The 25,329-nt window shown below is 39.0% G+C and overlaps 1 protein-coding gene across 1 annotated transcript in view; it reads left to right on the top strand.

Moving 5' to 3' along the window:
- AUH (AU RNA binding methylglutaconyl-CoA hydratase) overlaps positions 1-25,329 on the top strand; it is a 90,453-nt gene that overhangs the window by 7,567 nt on the left and 57,557 nt on the right. The window contains exons 3-4 of the mRNA XM_053467825.1: positions 339-426; positions 18,082-18,168. Coding sequence (XP_053323800.1) covers positions 339-426; positions 18,082-18,168 — 175 coding nt within the window. The remainder of the gene's footprint in view (positions 1-338; positions 427-18,081; positions 18,169-25,329) is intronic.

Genomic DNA, 25,329 nt, shown 5'->3' with positions numbered 1-25,329 from the left:
ATAATATTTTCCTACAACGTCTTGCTTGCTGCTGCAGGCAGGCCCTGTCTCTGCATTGATGTAGTCCCCAGCATATACATGTGGGCTTAGTCCATGCGTTATGCTTTGGTGTGAGCTCAGTGGACCGCAGGAGGGCCTGCATGAGCTGAGAGACCCTCTTTGCGATAAAATGGGCCAGAATGGGAGACAGAGTCCTTTGTAAATATATTTAAACTCCATTAACATATTCTACTACTTTAGAAATCAAACATAATAAACACAAACAATGGAGAATGAAAGCCCTGCATAGTGTGAGGTCTTGGTGGCACTCATCCCCTTCTATTTTTATTGTTTTATAGATGATGAAGGCAGTAGATTCACTGAAGAGCAATAACAAAGTACGGACGGTAATCCTGCGGAGTGATGTTCCGGGAGTGTTTTGTGCTGGTAGGTAGTCCGAGTTACTGTTGAAAATTAGCAGACTGGTTAGCATCTTATAGGAAGACGTGTCCAGTATAAATATGTTGGTAGACTGGGTCACCTTCAGTGCATATTACATTCTAAAACCAAGGCAAAGGTTTGTAGTGTATAATTAGTGTTCTGAAACAAATATGTAAACTTTCTGGAATAATAAAAGTTGTAATCTCTTATGTAATTTATTTTGCTTTCCTTTGTACCTGAACCAGTATCTTATTTTCTTCAGCTCTTGTGTCAGTTGCTTTTCTTGCCCAACGTCTGAAGTCAAAAATAGAGAAACAGCCTCAAGTTTTCTATATAGTGGGTTATTGGAGTTTGGCGACCTTCCTATGGTGTCCATTTTAAAAGTTGCCTAATGCATCGAGTAGATTGGGCACTTTGTATGAGTTCATTGTATGTTTTTATGTTTTTATGTTATTCTTATCCAGGAAATTTCCTCACAAGTGTTATATATATACATTTAGACAGGAGAAACAACAGCATGGGCTTGAAATTAACATTATGTCCTGTTCAAGTGGTGCTTTGAAAGAAGGAAAATTGACACAAGGGTCTGATTTCAAGAGTAAAGGGGGCACATGCGCACACCCCAGACTTTAAAATGGACAACAAATGGATTAAAATTGATTTAGCATCCCTTGGATCCATTTCTGTAGACCAAATGAAGACTGACATTTTTCATTCTTGTAATTTGGAATTACAAGTATGGTGTGAAGATAACTAAGATAGCTCCATACGTATGATTCTTTGTCTTTATATTTGAGCAAATAATAACTGTAAAGCCCTCCCCAGTATTACATTATTACATTATGCAACTGATTTATGAATCATATAGCGAGCTTTAATTGCAAAGTCTGTTTCTTCGAATATTCTAATAAGAGATAGAAGATTGTTGTGAATTGCTGCATGCTTTTCAGTGATAGTGTGCCAGAATTACCCAGTGCAAACCTTTGTCATGTTCAAATGTTATATTAATGTAAAGATTAAAGAGTGACAGAAATAGATTGACTTCTATTCACGTTGCAAGTGCTTTTACATGATAAGGACTCTCTCCTGTTAGCCTCTTTGACTTTTCCCTAGACTAAGGAGTTCTATCTATAGAAAAGCTTAAGCTTTGTTCTAGCAGCCATTCCTCAAGAGTATCCGACACCATGCAAACAGAAAATGACTTGCCGCTAACATGAATTGGATTTTTTCTCACGTTTAACTGGATTAATTACATCAACACATATTTTAGGGCAGTCGGTGAAGTGCTGCAGGAGTTACACAGCCAGGTGAAAGTAATGGGTTAAAGATGGGCTCCAACTTGAATCATAGCTGATAAATCCAGTCATGCTTTCCGTGAGCGTTGGAAAGTTTTTTATGTAACCAACACCTGCTCTTTGAGAGGCATGGTAATTTTTAACACTTTTTTTTCCGTTTTAAAATGATGTAATAGATAGAAAAGATTACCCTAATATAATGTGTGTGTGTATAATAAAATCAGGGAAGGTTTTTGGATGTCTTTTTACACGTAGAATCGTGTATTACGCAGAGCCAGGTCAGACCTGCGAGTGAAGTGCAGTGAGAGAGTTAAGAGCAATCCAAATATAATAGCATTGTTTGAGATATATATATATATATAAAAGTACACTCTATTCTGTGTATCATTATTTGAAAACAAGTAGCTTAATTAACTGTTATTGAAGTTAACCGTGGTTTAGCTGGGATGTTCAAAATACTGTCCTGTTTATGACCCCCAAGGTCTGGAGTTGTGTATTTCATCAAATGGTTAATTCTGTGAAGTGACAAGTACATGTAATTGATTTGCCACATTCGTAATTAGAAAGCATCTGATTAAATTGCTATTAAGGATTTCTTGTTATATTGTTGCAACTATGCTACCCACGAGACTTTTACATGAGACAAAAGGTGTTATAAATATGTATGTACATGTAACGTACCAAGCTGGATAACAAGATGTCGCAGACATATGCTCATCGTGTTTGTGTGGTGCTGCGTTCTAATCAGCGTCTGATTCGGCTACAGACTCCAGAATCACCATCAGGTGCCAGTCTTTCTTTTATCTGCCACTATCACGGTAGCGCTGCGGCAGATCGTCATGGCTGCCTGCACCAGTCTCCCCTTCTCATTATGCCAGTATATTGAACCCTATACTAGCTGGACGGCCATCATTTGACAAGCCAGACGGATTATTGTGCTGCATGAAAATCCCATTCATCCTGTGCAGGGCTGTCCTGTGGTATATGTATTCTGTGACCCTCTTAAATAAGAGGTAACTTAATCCCTTTGAGTGGCAAAATCAGCGATAAGCAATTACTATCACCCACCTATACATATAACATGTACAATAACCTTGGCCATAGTCTAGGTGGTTTCCTGTCATAGTTGCTTATATGGTTTAATTGTTAACCTACCTGCATCTTTATAACATACATATATATAACCTTCATTTTATAAATATTCTTTCAGTGTGCTTTAAACCTGCCACGTGGTGTGAAATAGATATCTGGTTGATAATTATATTATTGTAAAGATTTGTTTGAAAAGTAGAATTACATGTAATGTAAAAAAAAAAAAAATATATATATATATATATATATATATATATATATAATGTAATCAGAATAAGAGCAAAAGTCAGCTGGGGATGCAGCCATTGTCTATTTTATTGTTTATAGTCTTTTTAGCCTAGACTTTCGTGGGATCACAGTTATGTTTTCAGTCAATCATTTTACTTATTTGTCAGGAAGCATATGTCTAACACTATTATAGATGTATACAAAAATACAAACATATTTATAAGTTATAGGTTTCAAGGTACCAAGCAAAAATGGCTCCATGATATTTGATAGGTGCTCAGGTGCATCATAGGGCCGACAAATAGATACGTGGTGGGTTACACAGTAAACACATAAACATGTATGTTTGATGGCTAGCTGGACGTTGTGTCTGCCTATAAAATGAATTAACCACTTAAGGTCGTGGTACAGAACCACTTATAGGTTTCTAGAACATTTCTTAGATCATCTGGTCTTTTTGCTCTGCCGGATTTTTCCTTTTGCTCCAGAACCACAGATTAGTTTGAATTTATCATGTGATAACAACAGATTTTCTGTTTTTCTGCATATCACGCTAAATTTACAATGTCTTTGACTCATCAAAATACCATTCTATGTTTATTATTTTATTTTTTAGCTTAATGAGGATCACATTCATGTTATGCCTTTTAACCCCTTAGTTCCCCTATAGACGTACCGGGACGTCCAAAAAACGCCCACAAAGAAACCCCTATGGACGTCCCGGTACGTCCAGCCTTTCGTGCAGCGTCAGGGACACATCCCTGCCGCTGCACGGGAGACCAGGCTGTCGTTTGACAGCCTGGACTCCCCCCTGGAAGCAGAAGCCGGCATTGCCGGCTTTCTGCTGCCCGATCTCCCGTAACAGCTTCCGGCATGAAAGCCGGTAAGCTGTTACGGTTGAAAGTGCCCGATCGCGCGATCGGGCATTCCCTTCCGGGTTACGTCACTGCTGACGTAACCCGGAAGGTCATCGGAGGACAGGATATCCCCTGCGGGGATATCCTGCCCTCCGATGAGGCACAGAGACGCTGCGATCTCTATGCAGGTCTGTGAGGACCTGCATAGAGATCACAGTGTGATCGGTGCAGGGGGATCGCGGGGAGGGGAGTGAGAGACCATCTCTCTCACTCCCCCTCCCGTCCTGTAAGAGAAAAGAAAAAAAAAAAAAAACGGTTAGTCATTTAAAAAATAATATTAAAAAAATCATTAAAATATTAATATAAATAATACAAAAAAAAATTATAATGTGGGCTGTGATGTCATTGTGACATCACTGGCATGTTCAGGAGGTCCCTAGGAGGACCTCTAACCATTACTGTGTAAAAATAATATATAAAAAATAAAAAAAATGTAAAAAAATTAAAATAAAAAAAAATAAAAAAAAAAATATATAAAAAAAGATAATAAAAAAATTATTAAAAAACCTTACTTCCCATTGCCCTAGCATAACATCTAGCCAGTATAACCCTTCTGCCCCCGTTCACAACCCCCAAACCCGTTAAGCCATAGGCATAAAAATTATACAAAATTGTACACCTAATAGAACGCTCCCTGGTGCTGGGAAAGTCTGGAAAATCTATATAAATTAGGTATTTCTGAAATCAGGACACCTGAATTAATAAACTTGGAGTGGATTTTCCATCACTTTACCTAATTTTGTGAGGATTCAGAGGGAAAATGTAAAAAAAAATTAGTTTAATTTTCTAATCTTCGCTAGTTTTTACTAAATTTCTCATTCTAAATTTCCAGCTAATCATCCAACTATGGTATCAAACGAAAGCTCTATCTCTCCTTAAAAAAACGATATATAGTTTATATGGGTACACTATTCACAGGAAAAGAGAATCATCGCTAAACCGACATACCCCAAAAATGGCAAAATTGCTCTGGGCTTTGAGGTACCAAAAACCCCTGGGATTGAAGGGGTTAAAAAAAAAATTCTGGCTTCCTGTTTGGAGTTTCTGAAAATACAAAACACGGGGTTTAATGGATTGCTTTGTGTTGTTCTAAGCATAATTCCTGCTGACATTCTTATTCTAGCACTCTTTCACCCCCTTTCATATCACTATTAACCTACACTATTGAGTAGGTTCTTGTGAGACCGGGTATCCTTGATCTATGACACATTTTTTTTATATTAAAAATAAATAAATAAATAAAGAACATTGTCAAGCATATGGATGAGTTTTGTTCTTACAAGATTATGGATATATTTACTCCATTACCTATATGTTATAAATCAATCTCTGGTCATTTTCATTTTAATCTCTACTTGTTAGTCATATACACCGGTCAAGGCTTTATGTGCTACTATAAAGAAAACCAGCACACCGTCATATATGGTCCTCCTCAGTGCACATTTATCCCTATTAAGCATTTTAATAGCGCTCTGCAAGTAATTACAAATTGCCCTTATGTTATGCCTGCTTTGCAGCTCACTAAGCCAAGATGACTGGTTAATTAGGCCAGATGCCCAACATTGCTGTTCTCTGACAGGGAGCGTGATGTAGTGAAATTAACATGCTTCATCTGTAACGTTCTCAAATTATTTTTGATAAGTTTGTCAGTTTCCCATATGACAACATAATTTGACAAGTATAATTTTTTATAAAAAAATGTGTCATTTGATGCCGCCAGTTGAAGTGAAATATCTCTTAAACACTTATATTTATAAATGAGGTTGATAACGCCGTTGCAACATAAAATGACAAACATCGTTTCATAAAGAAATAATGCAAGTACTTTTAAGTATACTTATATGGCAACAACTGGCACACATCATCGAGGTAGGGAAAGCGTACAGGATGGCAGCCCTTATCATAATTGCTACATTTCCAGGGTTTGACCAGGAGTCCAACCTCAACATATCAGAGGCAGGTTCTGAGTTGGCTTCTTTATTCTTTACTCTGATTACATGATATATGAATGTTCCCTATGCTATAAATCCCAATTTCAATACATAATATCTTTAGCTTCTGACAAGTCATTGTTTTCATAGTACAATTACTTGGGTGCCATCGTTACCAAGTCACTACGTCTGAATCTTTGTGGTGGACTTTTAAAGGGCTAATATTGGATTGTCACATATGATAGTAACTAAGTAAATATCAAATTATTATGATTTATCAATTTAAATAGAGTCATTGTAATCCACTGAGCTGTATAATGTCTCTTCGGGGGTTGGTGCCATTAAAGTGCATGTTTGAGACGGGGAGGGGGCAGCTGCATCAGATGTAGTAACAGCGGTGCTTGAGCCTTGTCTACTAAAATAGAACGCGAACGCTAGCATTTAAGGCCGTACCATCAAAATAGCACTGTCATGTAAACATTTAAAATCAAACTTAGACTAGTATTATTACTAAATTACTGACAAAACAGCTATGCGTTACTTATTGAAACAGCCACATACATTTACGGTCTTTCGTTTGTTTAATGAACTTGACTAAACCTTTCTAAATACAAATGAAACTGTCTGAATTATATTTCATTTGTAAATTGTGTAATTTTACTACACACGCTATAAAGTAGATTGTGAATCATCTTAACCGGTAATTTGCCCCCCCTAGGTCCCTGTCTGTTGAGCATGTTTTGCCCAAGGTGGTTTTAACATTTTTTTTTTAGCGGCTTTGCTCTGTTTAGGTGTTTTTGTAACAATTAAATTTTATGCCAATCTCTGTATTTCTTTTAAGCAAATCGAAGCAGTTTTTTTTTCTGTGTTACGAACATTTCATGTCGCTACTGGCACAATCTGTGTTTGGCCATCATAAAGAAGTACAATTAAAATGAACTCCAAACAAAACAATAGATGAATAAAATAGATGTGTAAAATATAACCTTAATTCCCAAAATTCCATTCCACTCTAATACAAATTCTTGAAAATGTTGATGAGTACAACCCATAGCGAAATGCTCGGCTAACTGTGAAAGGGTTAATACTTCCGAAGAACAGTTTAGATTCACGCTGCCTATATCATTAGGAGATTAGATACTCTTTACATTATTGAGGACAAGCAGTATAGGTCTGATGGCACGAGGATGATCGATATGGCTTACTGGAATCCACCAAGATGACCAAGGTTGAAGTTGTTTATTGCCAAGTTCTATTCCCTGCAATTGTAACGTGCTGAATAATTGACAGTTGTTTGTTCAGGTAACATTAGCATTGGTGGGTTAAGCGATGGAAAACCTACATCATTCCATTACTCCCCCATGGCATTATGTAGTCACTGAGGACTCCTTTTACTTCAGTTGCTCCGATCAGCACTGATATGTCAAAACAATTCCATTCTGAACCCCTACACCACTTGTAAACGTGTAAAGGTTGGAAGTGGAGATGGTTGTATTCCTGGGGGCTATTGTCCACATAGATTTGAAAGATTGCTTCTCATGTCTCTGCCTTCACAGAAGCAGTATGCTGATGATGGTATTTTAGTTTCTCCGTCAGCTTTTGATATTCCGCTGCAGTCTAAGCGGAGCAGTTATCCGCGATTCACTGAGATCTTTATCATTTCAAAGCAGGCACTAACTGGCAGGACTTATGGCTATTGTTTGTTAATCTCATCAGAGCATGTAAAGGAAGTATGTCTTTTTGCACGTAGGATTCTTGACATGGTTATTATATGAACTTGAAAGTACACCTTTGAGATTTGATTTCTGTGTTGCATTGGAATGTGTAGCCTCTAACGGGGTTAGCACGGACGCTTGACATTCCCAACATTGCAAACCATAAGATGTTTCTTAACTGAATTAGGTCATGTTACCTCAAGGTTTCTTTCCAGCTTGCCTTCTGTAACAACACTTGAAGGCATTTTCAAAAATACAGTATGAATCGGTGATTACGAACTGGATTAGAAGTGTACAAAATGCTAAGATGCAAGCAACTTCTTGGCACTGAGTAATGAGCATCTGAGATGCACGTCATCTCACTTGTTAATGTGTGATGTGACCTTCATGGCTGTGTGAGCGTTAAAGTCCGATGGATGGGTACGATGGTACGCAATTCCTGGAAAATATTGTGAGTGTTCAAATGTGTGCCTTCTAGGTTGTTAAATATACAGGTTGCAAGTTGATGAACGTTTCGTTTATTCATGGTAGATCAATATATGTTCATTTTTAATTTACAAACTTAAATATGTTTATGTATTCCTCTGATCATACTTGTTAAAAGGATTTCCCGGTCTATTTTCAGAATTTGTTTCTTTGCATGTTTATATAATCATAGTAAATTAGTGAATAGGAACTGTGCATGGGGTAATAACTGTCCTGTTCTGAGAATGCTTATGGGCAGATCTGCCTGTATTTTGACAAGCTAAGCTCTTCTGAGAAACCCAGTTTAAGGCAAACTGGACAGCCAGCCGCAGCTCAAGGATGCCCCTCGCCTTGCAATGCTTGGATAATTTGTGCCAGCGTACAAAATCTCACTTTATTTTTATTCCCCATTCTGTGAGAATCAAATAAATATAGAACCTCAAATACAAGCCCATCTTCTGATCCATCCGCACTAAAATCTCTTTTTCTAGAGCAATTTGGAAACGCTTTTGATAGCTAGGCATATATTATTATTATCTTTTATTTATATAGCCCCAACAATTTACGCAGAGCTTAATACAATACATATATTCAAGGGGTAAGACAAGATGAGAATTGACAGACTAAGACAAACCGATACATTCGGTGGAGAGAGCCCTGCTCACAAGCTTACAATCTTGAGGGACTGGGGTGACAAACATAAGGCACAGAGAAAGGGTGAGAGGTAGTTAGGTGGTTGTATCGATGACAAGGAAGTTCTAGCAGCTAAGATGGTGCGGCTTCTCTGAAGAAGTGAGCTTTGAGATGTTTCTTGAATGTTGGGAGGGAGGGTGAATGCTGAAGGTTCGGTGGAAGTAGATTCCAGAGATATGGGGCAGCCCGAGTGAAATCTTGTAGACGGAAAAATAAGAGGTGGTAAGTGAGGAGGAGAGCCTTAGCCCATGGGAAGAACGTAAGTATCGAGTAGGAGAGTATTTGCCTATGAGAGCAGAAATGTGTGGAGGAATAATGTAAGGGAGGGCCTTATATGTTAGTACCAGGATTTTAAACTTAATTCTAAAGGTAATTGGGAGCCAGTGGAGGGTTTCACAGAGTAGGGAAGCAGAAGAGGAGCGGCGTGCAAAGAAGATAAGCCTAGCAGCAGCATTTAGGACAGACTGTAGAGGAGAGAATGTTGCAATAGTCAAGATGGGAAATGATAAATGAATGGACCAGAGTTTTTATGGATTCTTGTAGGGCTGCAACTAACGATTATTTTCATAAACGATTAGTTGGCCGATTATTTTTTCGATTAATCGGATAAAAAAATTAAAAATGTTCATTTATTTAAAATAATTTTATAAAGTAACATAGGATGTTAAAAACAAATAGCAGAATAAAAAAGTTTGATAAAAATGCATTTCTTGTTTTTATTTCCCAACCGGCCCCCCGGTTATGCACATTTGACCTCAGGTTTGCCACACTGCCTCCCAGATATGCGACACCCCCCCAGACATGCCACATACCCCCAGACATGCCACACTGCCCTCCCCACATATGCCTTATATACCCTATATGCCTTATACCCCCTGATATGTCACTCCGTCCTCCCCAGGAATGCCGTATACCCCCTGATATGCCATAGTGCACTCATAGATTTGCAGACTCATTCACAGACACAATACTTTTATAACTAAATACAGGGTTAATCTTCACTGCCCCCAGGATTTAGATTCCCCTTAGTTTGCCCCCCTTTACCGCTAACTGCACCTTAAGTTAACCTTATTAAATTAATTAAATTAACCCTCAGTCCTCAGCATTAAATTAATCCTGAAGAGAAGACCCCATTAACCATAACTGTCCCTAAATTAACCCTGAAGACCCCATCAACCACAACTGCCCCTAAATTAACCCTGAAGACCCCATCAACCACAACTGCCCCTAAATTAACCCTGAAGACCCCATCAACCACAACTGCCCCTAAATTAACCCGGAAGACCCCATCAACCACAACTGTCCCTGAATTAACCCTAAACACCCCATCACGAACGGATTATAAAACTAGGGGTATTTTTCAGATAAAAAAAACCCTCATTTTATAATAGATAAAAATCGATTCAGCTAATCGATAATGGAATTCGTTGGCAACGATTTTCATTATCGATTATTATCGATTTTATCGATTAGTTGTTGCAGCCCTAGATTCTTGGGTGAGGAAGGGGAGGATGCGAGAGATGTTTTTTAGGTGCAAGCGGCAGGATCTGGCAAGGGACTGAATGTGAGGGATGAAGGTTAGAATCAAAGATTACCCCAAGGCATCGGGCCTGGTTATTAGGAGAGATAGTCGTGTTGTTAATGCTGATAGATAATTCAGGTAGTGGAGTGGAGATGGAAGGAAGGAGGATGATGAGTTCAGTTTTAGAAAGATTAAGTTTCAGGTAACATTGTGACATCCATGAAGAAATAGCAGACAAGCAATTGATAATACGGGACATGAGAGATGGAGAGAGGTCAGAAGAAGACAGGTAGATTTGGGTATCATCTGCATATAGATGATACTGGAGGCCAAATGAGTTGATTAGTTTGCCAAGAGATTAACTATTAAGAGAGAACAGCAGAGGACCAATGACTGAACCTTGGGGGACACCAACTGAAAGTGGAAGGGGTGATGATGTCTTGCCAGAGAAGCTGACAGAGAAGGAACGGTTAGACAGATAGGAGGAGATCCAGGAGAGAGAGCTGTATCTCGAATGCCTATAGAAGCAAGTGACTCAAGAAGAGAGATCCAAGAGTATTAGAATGGAAAAGTGACCTTTTGCCTTGGCAGAGAGCAAGTCATTGGAGACTTTTGCTAGAGCATAGCAAAATGCTACATGTACTTATTGCCCAATAACTTGTAGAAAGAAGCAAAAAAAACCCCCAAAACATAAAAACATTGGGTATTTTTAAACTCAGGACAAATAGTAAAATCTACTTAGCAGGTTTTATTATTAGCCTTTTTTGGATGAGTAAAAGATTTTTCTAGTAAACACAAGGAACCTAAGAAGCGATGCTTCTCCCAGAGTTCTCCGGGCCAAACCCGAAGAGTTCCCAGGTATGTTTATAGTTTCATACTGTTTTTTTAAAGTCAGTGTCAGTTGCATTTTAAAAATTTGTCAGTTTTCAGACACAGGCTGTGATGCTGTTGGTGTTCTGTGCTCAGTCTTTATGACATCATGTGCAGCACAAGGTTAGTGAGTGCAGGGCACTGAGCATTTGTTCCTCTGCCAGTTAGTTGAGAGGAGCTGCCACTGTCTTGGATAACTTTATATTCCATTTTGCGAATTCAGTTGATATATTCTTCGGAAATATGTCTTACTGGACACTAATTGATTTTACCGGTCCTGTACCATATACCGCTTTGGGTTTCGTTGACAGAATTGATGATGGATTTTGCTGCTATGAATGGCAGTCTGTAATAGTGAGTTGCTTTATTGGAGATATTGTGATAAACTTTACAATTAATGATGTGAGAAACATCGAGAGAGATCACAGACAATCTTCAATTCAAGAGTTGGAGGAGAATATAGAAGAATTTGTCCCTGGTCGTGTTTACTCTGATGCTGTTCCTCCACCAGAGGAAAGTGAAGAGGACACAGAAGAAGACATCTCTAACACAATCATTCCAGAGTTCGTTTGTGAAGCTAATGAGGAAACACCATCTGATAACTCCATTTACACCAATGCTGTTCCTCCACCAGGGGAAAGTGAAGAGGACACAGGAGAAGCCGTCTCTAACACAATCATTCCAGAGTTCGTTTGTGAAGCTAATGAGGAAACACCATCTGATAACTCCATTTACACCAATGCTGTTCCTCCACCAGGGGAAAGTGAAGAGGACACAGGAGAAGCCGTCTCTAACATAATCATTCCAGAGTGCGTTTGTGAAGCTAACAAACAAACTAGATCTCATAACACCATTTACACCAATGCTGTTCCTCCACCAGAGGAAAGCGAAGAGAACACAGGAGAAGCCGTCTCTAACACAATCATTCCAGAGAATGTCGCTGAAGCTAACGAGGAAACTAGATCTGATAACACCATTTACACCAATGCTGTTCCTCCACCAGAGGAAAGTGAAGAGGACACAGGAGAAGTCGTCTCTAACATAATCATTCCAGAGTGTGTTCCTGAAGCTAACGAGGAAACTAGATCTGATAACCCCATTTACACCAATGCTGTTCCTCCACCAGAGGAAAGCAAAGAGGACACAGGAGAAGACATCTCTAACACAATCATTCCAGAGGACGTTGCTGAAGCTAACGAGGAAACTAGATCTGGTAACACGATCTCCTCCTCTGAAGCAGATCATAACAGCTCACCTACTCCAACCCCAAAGGTGAGCAGACGACAGAATGTGTTGGAGAGGCTGGCAAATTTTTTCTTAAAGAAGATCAAAAAAATGCTCTCGTTTTGGAGGAATGTTTGGAAAGTGAAAGGTCTGGCCAAATTCGATTAGAGAAGGAAAACATCAGAAGAAGAAAACAACACTCAGATACTTTTGACCAGAGAGTGATTTAATATGTATACTGTTCATTTGTATGTAATAAACTAATAATCCTGAGAAAAAAAGCATATGTGTGGTAAAAGTTTAAAATATTAGAGGAGGTTGAACTGACTGTATTGAGTGTAAAATGAGACAGACCTTAGATGCCAAAGAAATAGGGAGAAAATTATGCTGAGCCGTTCTGTTCTGTCCATACCAATTTATCCAGTTTTATCCAGTTTTTCAAGCTATATGTTTAATATCTGGGATTTTTTTCATAAATATGGGTTATGGAGCCACTACACTATGTGTATTTAAATGTATACACTATGTGTATACATTTAAATATGTGTGCCAGTACATGTGTGGGGGGCTAGGGGCTTTTTCACCAACACTTCTTAGTATTTTGTAGAATATGTAAGATTTTTTGCACAGGGTATGTTTTATGGCAGAGAAATCCAGCCTAAATTGTTCAGGTGCATCTCCTGATTATGGCAATACCACATATGCATATATATAAAAGTATATATTTCTGTTAAGCAGACAACCCTGAGTATCTCATCAGGGGCATTTGGACATTTTTCATGCAGCTATTTGGACATCAATCACTGCCAAAGTTGTCTGTAGCAATAATTTCCTGCTCTTTTTTTCAGCAACATTGTTGCAAAATTGTAGCAAAATAGCTGTATCTCCTGATTACGGAAATACCTCACATCCTTAGTTTTATTTTTCTTTCCTAGAGGGCCATATCCATCCCTTACATATAGTACCCTATAGGGTAGTATTTCTCATACTTATGGCTTAATGGGTTTGGGGGTTTTGAACGAGGGCAGGGGGTTATACCTTTTAGATGTTGTGCTATGGCAATGGGATTTAAGTTTTTTCTTTTTTATTATTTATTTATAATTTTTTGTAATCTTTGAAATTTATCAATGCAGTACGATTATAGGTCCCCTTAGGGACCTCTTGACCATGTTATTTATTTATGGCAGTGATGTCACAATGAGAGAGGGAGTGGTCACAACCGCCACTGTGAGTGATTTTGCCACTCAAAAGATGGTGGCGCGTCCTTCAAAAAAGAATAACCAAATTGTGAAAGTTTTCCATAGGGTCTCTCCAGACCCTCTTGAGAACTCTTGCTCCACTTGCAGGTTGAATACAGGTACTGCATTAAACCATGCAAGTCAATGGAGCACAGCTTTCTAATGTGATTAGTAAAATATTTAAAACAAAATGGAAAAAAAAAATTGCTAAAAAAAAAAATCTTTAAAAATAAATATGCAGTGATGTTACCATAAGAGCAACAATCCAGTTCCAGCAAAATGTAAAAAAAAAAAAAAAAGAGAAAAGTCCAAAAAGAATAAAATAAATAAAATACAAAATAAAGTTTATTATTATTAGCAAATGCTAAAATTAGCACTGTAACGTCCTAAAAATCTTGACATGGAAATAAAAGCATTTCAATTACCCAAGTGGTGGGTACAACAAAAAAACCCAATGGTTAAATGGGGTAAATAGGAGTAGCCAGCTTCAAAGATAGGGCAAAGGCACTGACTGACCAAAATGGGGAAAAAAAGCATACTTCCCAAATCTGGCCTTTTAGCCCCCAAACACCATGCATGGGTGGTATCACTGCAATCAAAAGATGTTGCTGAACATATATTGGCATACCTGGCAACTTCTGGGCTCCGGCTACCCGGAGCCTTCCGTTGCGGGATGCTGCCAGGACTGCACACTGACGTCGGTGGGAGGTCCCGCTGAAGTCGGTGGGAGGTCCCGCTGAAGTCGGTGGGAGGTCTCGCTGATGTCAGCGGGAAACACCTCCATTTAAAGGAAAAATGGGCGGGGTTGCGGGGCATGTCAAGACCCACAGAGTTCCCAGGTATGTATATTGGTGTGTTGTTTCACAGTGACATGTACCAGGAGCTGTAAAATCACACCTGAAGTGCAATTTGTGTGATAAAATGCAAATACTACAAATTTTACAAGGGCTGGTGGTAAAATTAATGCATGGAAAGGGTTAATATGCCACAATTTTAAATACCTTGGGGTGTCTAGTTTTTAGAAATATATGGTTTGATGGGGTTAATTGAATAACCCGGCTTTAAAGATGACCCTATTAGGACATGGGGCAGGAGGACCAGATGTTAAAGTTCCAATTTAAAAAATGCCCACTTCCCAAATGTGGAATTTTACCTCCCAAACAACCCGACAAAACCATGCACATACTCGGGAGATGTTGCTGAAGACATATTGGCGTCTTGTTTACTAGTGACATAAACCAGGAGCTGTAAATCCATACTTGAAGTGCAATTTTGTGATTAAAAAACACAAAATATATTACTACCACAAAGTTTGACAATGGGCAGTAGTAGAATTAGTGCATGGAAAGGGTTAAAGTACCGCATTTACTCGATTATAAGACGACCCCCCAAATCTGAATATTAATTTAGGAAAAAAAGAAAAGGCCTGAATATAAGATGACCCTATAGGAAAAAAGTTTTACCAGTAAATGTTAATTCATTTAAACTATTTTTTTTAAATAAAAGCTATGATTGAGAAAAATTTTGGTTTTATTTCCTTCTATTTTCCAACCTGCCCCCCTCCAGTTATGCACATCTGCCCCAGAAATGCCTTATACCCCCTATATGGCACTGTGATATGCCCCATGATATGCCTTTTAACCCTCTAAATGCCACTGTGCCCCATGATATGCCTTTTAACCTCCCCCCATCCCACTTACCGGTGCTTCTGAGTCCCCGGTGTGCAGCCGGGGCAGTGTGTAGATGTCTATGCAATTCGCGTAGACAACTTACGCTGCAGCCGGAAGGAGGCGTGGCTAGCAGCGGGGGTTGTCTGCGTCCACCGCTCAGACCTTCCCCGGCTGTCGGAGAGAATTCCCCGCACCGGAGCCGGGGAAGGTCTCCGCGATGAACGCAGACAACCCTCGCTGCTAGCCACGCCTCCTTCCGGCTGCAACGTAAGTTGTCTACGCGAATTGCATAGACATCTACACACTGCCCCGGCTGCACACCGGGGACTCAGAAGCACCGGTAAGTGGGGTGGGGGGGGATAGGAGGATCCAGGTCCCCTGCAGCTGCGGGGGATCTGGATCTTAGTCTCATAGTCAGACCTATTTGAGGTTTGATTATAAGACGAGGGGTATTTTTCAGAGCATTTGCTCTGAAAAAACCTCGTCTTATAATCGAGCAAATACGGTACTAGTATTTGAAATACCTTGAGGTGTCTCGTTTTCAAAAAATATATGGTTTGATGGGGTACATTGTATTGGCCGGCTTTAAAGATACTCAATCAGATTTGGAAAAAATTGGTTTTGAAATATTATTATTATTATTATTATTATTATTATTATCTTTTATGTATACAGTGCCAACAATTTACACAGCGCTTAATACGATACATATATTCAAGGGGTATGACAAGACGAGAATTGACAGACTAAAACAAACCGATACATTTGGTGGAGAGAGCCCTGCTCACAAGCTTACAATCTTCAGCCCTTTATCTTAAAGAACATACAATGTAAACAACCTGTTGGTTTCTGTTTGAAAACTACCATTTTAACGCATAGCTTGTAATATTAAAACATTAAATTACATTAAATTAAATCGAGTCTGGTGAAGAAATAACTGTGACACTTAGATGGAGTTAAGTTTCCTTTCAAATGCGAGAGATTCTTGACTCAGTTGTTGACATGTTACTCTAGACCACAACACCAACGCCACCGCCGAAAATTGCGAATTTGCACATGTCCAGAAAATCTCTCTAGCACAGAAGAAAATCAAATGAGTGGAACAAACATTTTTTTTTTAATCATTTTTAAAATTAGTACCTTCTGCTAGCTTGCTTTTTTACTAAAATAGAATCTTTAGCTATTGGTACAATATTCTTTTGCATTATAGTACAATAACATTGTGAAACCTGACACTTATTCCCTAGAACACCGATACATGACATTATCATATGTTAATACATTTTTAAAAGAAATACATACTGATTTTTGGGATATATTTAAAAGAGAAAGTTCCCCAAGATGTCAGTTTATCAATGTATCCAATGTTTCTGTTTGTGTGACAAATAATGGGAGAAAGATAAATGAATAGATGATGATTAAGCTTTATTATGTTGTAACAGTTGTTTTTTCACCCAGTTACTTAACCAAGAGACTGGCAATGTGCACGTAGGCTCTAGCTTTAACGACAGTAACTGTTTATGTGTTGAAAGCCCACGTGGGCAAGGAGTGAGGAGTACGTCTTAGCATGTTTGTTTACCTAATGAACCAAGACTGGCTTTCCTTTGTATCTGCCTTCCACATTCCACATCTCAACAGTGATCCTAAAAATGCTCCTGCCAGTCAACGTGTTGAAAAAGAAAAATGTAAGAGTGCGTCAGAGTACTGGGATCATAATGTATTCAGACAGATAAGATGTTGTCTGTGTTCTTCTTTGTAGCAGTCTTTGAAGTAGCAAAAGTATTTTGTTTTCTTTTTCTTCCCCACGAGGTTTATGGCTATAGATCTATATATTTTCCTTTCAGTTATCACCTGGTATGATTCCAGGTACTCTGCGTTTTGCCTTTTTTTTGTGTTTCCCCTCCGAGGGTTTGAAAACAAAAACGTAAACATGTATTTTTTTTTTTTTTTTTTTTGTAACCCTCACCCTTTGGTTTTTCTGTTACCTTAACCCTACTGCTTGGTGACTAGAAGGTATGCCCTCTCCAAATGTTATGAGCCAAGATATTTGGTTAAAAATGAATCAGAAAAGGAGAACACACTCAATTTCATGGCCCTAGAGCCATTTGATTTCTATGAAGTGTAACAGGGTTGATCTATGATAATATGGGTTCTCCTTGCACCCAGAAAAAGCTTAAAATGCTTTTTAGTGCTCTCTTTGCTACAATCTATCAATTTTAAGTGCAAGGTTGTGTCTACTTTGTTGTCATCCCACATTTACTTTTTCATATGTGAATTATATCAGAACCATATACAAACCTACTTCCCATTGTTTAAAACTGCTTTTGTAAATTTGCAATTTAGCCAGATATAGTACATAGCTGTACTTTTTTACTCACAATAAGGATACTGAATCTGTGGCTAGCTGCCGTTTTCAGATCTGTTTGTATGGGATTTCCTTCGCTGGTTGTAGATCTGATCATGCTTTGAATACGTATAGTTTTATGTTTTTATCATTGATTTTTGTTTTAAAACCTTGAGCAAATAGTATCAGGCCAAGTTGGTAACTAGTTCATAATGTATCTATTTGCCACCTGAAGCTCATCTGTTCACAAGATGAGCACCCCTTAATAAGCCTAACAAATAAACCAAAAAATCATATGTACGGTATGTCGCTTGATGCCCATGTTTGCCTTATCAAAATTCGTATGATGATATGCATCGGTAAAATAGATACAGATGAATATAGATTATTTGGATGGAATTTAATAACATGTTTCTCATTGCTAAACCAGGAAACTGTTTCTATGTTTTACCTAAAGGTGCTGATTTAAAAGAAAGGGCAAAAATGCATCCAAGTGAAGTAGGACCATTTGTATCAAAGGCAAGAGCTCTGATGAATGAGTTCGGTAAGTAAAATATAGACAATATTTTTATGAAATCCACAAATGGTTAATAAGATGTCACTTTTGATTTAGAATGAGAGTTTCTTTTTTTGTTGAGGAGGGGCTAGCAGAATCATAATTCTTTACATGGATGGATGCTTTTTTTCCATGACAAATTTTATCTTTTAGCTGTTTATGTCTGGTATACTTAAACGCTCAGTTATAATAAATATTGCTTCAAGGGACAATTTACTGTCCCTGAAATCCCCTTCTATAGAAGAGTGCATATCAAAGTGCTGTACTATAATTCTTCAGAACAAAAGTAAATAAAGTGCTTACCTGCCATCCACTTCCTCCTCCTTGGTCTTACCATTCAGCCACTGATTGGCTGCTTCAAACAGCCAATCAGTGTGAGGAAAGCATTGCTATTGAAATCAATGGGAGGGCTTTCTGCACATGCAGGGAGATGTGTTCAGCCAAACATACTGCCTGCACTGCATATAGAAGCGACACTTTAATTTATGATGTGTGGTTAGTGCTGCAAATACCTGGAGCTCTTCTCCTTGCTCCATCTAAGCATGAAACCAAACAATATCTGTGTGCAGTAAGTGTAGTAAAAGTAGTAACTCCGAACGCACACATGCAATATACTGTCCATGCAATTGAAATACATATTTGTTATCTAGATTTACGTATAACAGATTATCTAGACTTCAGTAGTGTCAAAACAATTTCTAACACAGCTTATAAACCAGCAGTCTTCTTAAGACTCCATGGTTTGCAGAGGATGTGTGGGCTCCCTAAGATGTCTCCTCTACAGTCTGCCTTTCCTACACTTCCAAGATAAGCTTGTCAACTACAGTAGAGAAAGGTAGGCAAATTATTTCAGTAATTCCCCTTCAGATAACCACACACTGATTACTGAGCCCAGCTCCCTGGTGTAACTCATAAAAAACATGTTAAAACATGACATTAAAAAGTAAATGTAAAAAGCAATATTTAAGTAGATATCACCACTAGTACCACCTAGCTATAAAATATATACCTTATGTCTACAAAGACCTCAAGGAAAGAGAAATAAAGATATGCAGGACAACTACTAAGTCTCTACTCAACTTCTACCCTCACAGTAAAAGTAAAAGATAAAAAATGCTTTGCTGCCCAAAGTATTAAAAAAAAAGTGTACACTACCGTTCACTTAGAAATGTCCTTGTTTTTTTCGATACATGAAGCTTGTCCATTAAAGTAACAGTTGTATCAGAAATACAGCCCAGACGTTGTTAATGTTGTAAATGATTATTGTAGCCAGGGCCGGACTGGGACTGAAAAGCAGCCCTGGAAACATTTGGAGAGCAGCCCCATATAGTTTATCTCGCGATTGAGCTCTTATACCCACACGCACCCCTTATACATACCCGAGTCACACTATTTGCCGTACAAATAACTATAAAACATTCTTTTTATCATATTATTTGTATTAAAATACCAGAAAGCAAAACTGTTAAAAGGCCCTAATAAATGAAATATATTACATATAATGGAATCAAAACATTTACTACTGCAAACATTTTTAGATTGAGACATTTTTTGTTTTTGTTTTTATTTCCTTTTATTTGCCAACCTGCCCCCCCCCCAGTTATGCACATCTGCCCCAGACTTGCCACTCTGCCTGCTTTTAACCACCTATATGCCCCTCTGCCTCCAGAAATGCCTTATACCCCCTATATGCCACTCTGCCATATAGGGGGTTAAAAGGCATATCACGCGAGTCGCTGTTGCCCAGAACCTGATGCAATCTTTCCCTTCCTCTAATAGGGTTACCAACAGCCCCTTCTACCCCCTTTTTATTTTCTTTTGCACAGAGCCCCATGTCAAGGAGCTTTCAACTACTTAAGTTAATAGAACCTGATTAAGTTAGTAGAATCTGATGTCTTTTCGTATTGCAGGGTACATCCAGAAAACAAACACAGATCAATTCTGGTGGAGTGCCAGACATCTGCCCCAGGCTTGCCACTCTGCCCCCTTTTAACTCCCTATATACCCCTCTGCCTCCAGAAATGCCTTATACCCCCTATATGCCACTCTGCCATATTGGGGGTTAAAAGGCATTTATAGAGGCAGAGTGGCATTTAGGGGGTTAAAAGGCATTTATAGAGGCAGAGTGGCATATAGGGGGTTAAAAGGTATACCATGGGGCACTCCAGAAAAGCCTTATGCCCCCCCATATGCCACTCTGCCTCCCTGATATGCCTTATACCCTCCTATATGCCACTCTGCCCCATGATATGCATTTTAACCTCATATATGCCACTTTGCCTCCAGAAATGCCTTGTAGCCCCTATATGCCACTCTGACTCCAGAAATGCCTTATACCCCTATATGCCACTCTGGCATTTAGGGGGTCAGAAGGCATATCATGGAACAGAGTGGCATATAGGGGTATAAGGCATTTCTGGAAGGAGAGTGACATATAAGGGGCATAAGGCATATCAGGGAGGCAGAGGGGCATATGGGGGGCATAAGGCTTTTATATAAAAAAATTATTATACAGTTTGTTAAAAAAAAATTAAAAATTTTATTTACCTTCTACTTCTTCCACAGGACATCCGGTGCTCCAGCAGTCTGAGTGTGAGGGGGCGGAGCTTTCACCCCTCACGCTCCTCCCATCACTATGCGGCCACTATGCGGCCATCAGATTAATGGAAATTTAATCGAAACGGCCGATGCGTGCTGACACCGCCGGCCGGAGCTACTTTAATTCTTTTTTTTTTTTTAATTGAATATGCCGGATCGGCTTGCCATATAAAGTAAAATAAAAAAAAAGTATTAAAGTAGTCCGGCCGGCGGTGTCAGCACGCATCGGCCGTTTCGATTAAATTTCCATTAATCTGATGGCCGCATAGTGATTGGAGCAACATGAGGGGTGAAAGGTCCGTGCGAGGGGGCGGGGCTTTCACCCCTCACGCTGCTCCCATCAGTAGGCGGCCATCGCACACGGCCGCTGAGCGCTGATGCCGGCGGCCGGCGCTGCTTTAATACTTTAATAAAAAAAGAATTGAAGTAGCGCCGGCCGTTTAGATAAGATTTCGGGCAGCCGCCCGGCCTACGAATCTGCCGGCCCACCGGGAAATTTCCCGGTATCCCGGTGGGCCAGTCCGGCCCTGATTGTAGCTGGAAATTAATGGAATTTCTTTATAGGGATATAGGTGGCCCTTTAGCAGCAACCTGTGTTCCAATGGCACATTGTGTTCGCCCAATAATCCAATAATCCAAGTTTATGTTTAAAAGGCTAATTGATCACAGAAAAACCTGTTTTGCGATTATATTGGCACAGCTAGAAGTTTCCTTGTTTTCCATGAAAACTGCTACGTGACCTGAAACTTTTGAACCGTATATATATATATGCACATAAATTGTATTTTTTCATCAGTGGCACCTTTTTGCAAAGAATGTGCAAAATAAAGCAAGGAAAATTGTTCTGTAAAAGGGTTAGTTTCCTATGTTTGCTTGAAAGGGGCAATATGTATAGTTTGTGTGGGTGCTCCAAATAAGAGAGAGCAAAATGATTTTTATAGATATGACAATTTTCAAAGTACTTTTTCTCAAGTGGAAAAAAAAAGCCTGCGTCCATAATGGTTTAACTAAGCCCCACTTTTAAGTACAAATTCCACTTTCAAGAAGATCTTCATCTGAGACCAAAAATAGCTTCTGCTATGCTAGTGCAGCGTGGGTCAGATCTTGAAAGGGTAAGTGAGCCAGATAATTACAAAGTGCAGTACGTAGCAAAACTAAGCCTTTAATGTGGATATTTATTTCATCATCCCGGTTAGTTAAGTCACTGTTGGTTATGGCTTCCTGCCACATGTTTGTACAGCTTGTTTGCCCTATCCCCATCTGATGTTGACAAGATTCTCTAGGTATTTATAATTCAGCAGAAAACAAACCACAATGATGGCTCAAGCAATGGTAAAAAGAAATTCATTGCTTTTCCTTTTTCACCAAGCATAGTTGCAACACGTAGTTATATCCATTATGCACGTAACAGGCACTTAGTGCTGTGTCTAAAGTTATATGTTGGATGTACCCCAACAGAGTATGTAAACGCAAAGTAAGAACACTATATGACCAAATGATGTAGACCATCACACCTATAGGTGCTTGTTGGACATCCCATTCCAAAGCCATAAGCAATACAATTTATCCCAAGGGTGTTCGGTGGTGTTAAGGCCACGGCTGTGTGCAGGCAACTCTAGTTCCTTTACACCAAACTTGTCTAAACAAGTGTTTATGGCCCTTGCTTTGTGCACAAGGGCACAGCCATACTGGAACAGGGAGTAGTGCCTTTCCCAAACTGGTGCCACAGAATTGGAAGCATGCAGTTGTCTAAAATGTCTCTGTGTGCTGTAGCATTAATATTATCCTTCACTGAAATTAAGGGGGCTAGCCCAACCCCTCAAGAACAGCCCAAACCATTATCCCACCTCCACCAAACTTTACAGTAGGCACCATTCATTCTGGTAGTTAGTGTTCTCCATGCAGCCACCAAACCAAGATTCGTCCATCAGACTTCCAGATGGTAAACCATGAATTGTCACTCCACAAAACACGTTTCCACTGCTACAGAGTCCAGAGGGGGTGTGCTTTAAACTACTCCAGCCCACGTTTGGCGTTGCGCATAGTGATCTTTGGGTTGTGTGGAGTTGCTTGACCATGAAAACCCATTTGATGAAGAGCCTGATACACATTGCTTTGCTGATTTATAGAGCACAGGTGATTTTCATGCGCTAGGCGTTTCATTGCTCAGCAGCCCTAATTGGTGAGTGTGCATGTTCTGCAGCTTTGTGGCTAAGCTGTTCGTACATCTAGACTCTTCCACTTCACAATGATAGCAGTTATAGTGGACCAGGGCAGACATTTCACAAAGTCACTGAGCTCTTCAGTACGACCCATTCCACCACCAATGGCTGCATAATGGGTGAGCCTACCGTTAAACCTGTATTAGCATTAACCAATAGTTTAGAACTATTGTGTTCTTCCTTTGTCGTACTGCTAATGAACTGGCTAAAAATGTTAAAATCATTTTAAGGTAAATGTCCAAGGTTTAGATGAAATGATGTGGTTTCATATTCGCATATACAGTTTAGAATGTGTTAGTGTTTATTGAAAACAAGAACAGTTCCTGTCTATCTGTGGTTTATATAAATGACTCACTCACCTTTCCGCCTCTGTATTAGCCAGTTCAGGAACCTCTATTAAAACTTAAACACCAACTTACGTGACCCAAGCCACTATGGTTTTGGCTTATGTTTATCTCACTGCAAGTGTTACTTTACCTCTCTGCCAAACTATTCTGCAGGATCGGTCACATGTTTACACCTCGGTATTTTTTTTTTTGTACCTTGTAGGCTTGTAGAGTCTTTGGGCAATGCAAATTTCAGGAATGGATACACATGTTAACTGTGGTCCAAATACAGTTTGTTATTACAAAATGAGTTGTGACCGTCTAATGACTGTGTAATTACCTACACCATTAAAATGATAATATATTAATACGGTGCCAGAGGTGCTAGACGCAGTAAAAGCAAACATAGGACTGCTATTGCTAACAGAATATAGAGCGGCGACATCTTGTTCATTTATTGTTGCACTAATGCCATCGGTTAATATATTTGTAACATCACTTATGTGTGTTAAATTCCATTAACAGGCCCAAATTAACCTCTGTGGTCCTGTTCAGGAAATGCTATTCCATAGATATAACATAACCCAAATCGCTGATTTTTTTCTTTGGTGCTGATGCAACAATTTATGGTGTAAAAATACAAAAGGTAAAATATAACCTTGGGGCCACTTTACTGTCTGCAACAACAGAAGAGAGGGACTTGGGCGTAATTATTGGGCGAGGAATACGAAACCAGTGCAATAAAATGCCAAAAAAGCAAGCAGGGTGCTGGATTGTAAAGCTAGAGGCGCTAGAATTGTGAAGATGGAGGTGGTTCTGCCGCTTTACGTTTAGTAGAGTTTCACACTGTATAATGCGGTTCTGGAGGCCCACAAGAATATTGGCATTCTAGAGAGAGTTCAGAGGAGGGCTTCTGAAGTGGTGATTGGTTTGCAGGGTAAAAATGATCAGGAAAGAGTAAGGGATCTCAACGTGTATAGCTGGGAGGAAAGGAGGCAGGTGGGAGATGTGATAGAAACATTTAAGTGCTTAAAGGGATTAATCAAAATACAGGACAAAAGTTTATTTCAAAGGAGAAGAAACGCTTGGACAAGGTGTCAAAGTCTAAATCGAGAGAGTCAGAGGCTTAGATATAATGTAAGGAAGTTTACTGAGAGATTGGTAGATAAGAGGAACACCCACACTACAGAAGGCTAATACAGTGGGGGACTTCAAACATGCATGGGGTGGGCATAAAGCTATCCTGTTTCTAAAACAAGACCAACCACTGATTAAGGCTTGAGTCTTTATATCGGTAAACAGAGGCTGAATGGTTCTTATCTGCTGTCAAATTCTATGTTTCTATGTCATGCTTCCTAAAATATCAATTATTTTTACTAAGGTGCATTAAAAATATCACGTGATGCTCTCCATAAATTACAGCATTTTTAATATTTGATTTCCCTTATATAGCATTTCCTCAGGCGAGTTTTTTTGTTTTTTTTAAGTTATACAAAACCACGCGCCCAACAAGTAAATGCGCTTAGTGTCCAAGGGCAATAATAATCCGTGGTTCTTGAAGGACTCTAGCACAAATCTGTCACTTATTATTCTTACACGGCTTTCAGGAAAGTGTCATCTAAAATAAAGTTCTTGTAATCCTTAACACAATCTCCGTTGTTTCTTGAAAAAAGTGTGAGGTTTATTTATCGTGGAACAGCAATTATAAAACACTGCTGTGCTCTGCTGGGATTTGCTTTTCAGTTGTATGGTTTTGTATAAATAAATGAATCACTTCAGGTTTCAGGTCCATAACAAGTAAAGGATAAAATATATTATGGAATGTATACCTGAATGTATTCATTTATTTTCGTTTTTTTTGTCATAATCAAACACTAATAGCTGTAGTTTAACAACCCAGCTCTCTTTATTGAAGATTTTTATCTAATATATAAAGTATCAAGTGTAAATAAAATGCTTTTATCTTTTTATATTGCCTTTTTTTTTTAAGAAAAAAGAACAAT

The sequence above is a fragment of the Spea bombifrons genome, chromosome 1, assembly GCF_027358695.1.
Source record: "Spea bombifrons isolate aSpeBom1 chromosome 1, aSpeBom1.2.pri, whole genome shotgun sequence".
Taxonomy (NCBI): Eukaryota; Metazoa; Chordata; class Amphibia; order Anura; family Pelobatidae; genus Spea; species Spea bombifrons.
The sequence above is the reverse complement of the archived record's forward strand: the minus strand, read 5'-3'. Positions and strand labels throughout refer to the sequence as shown.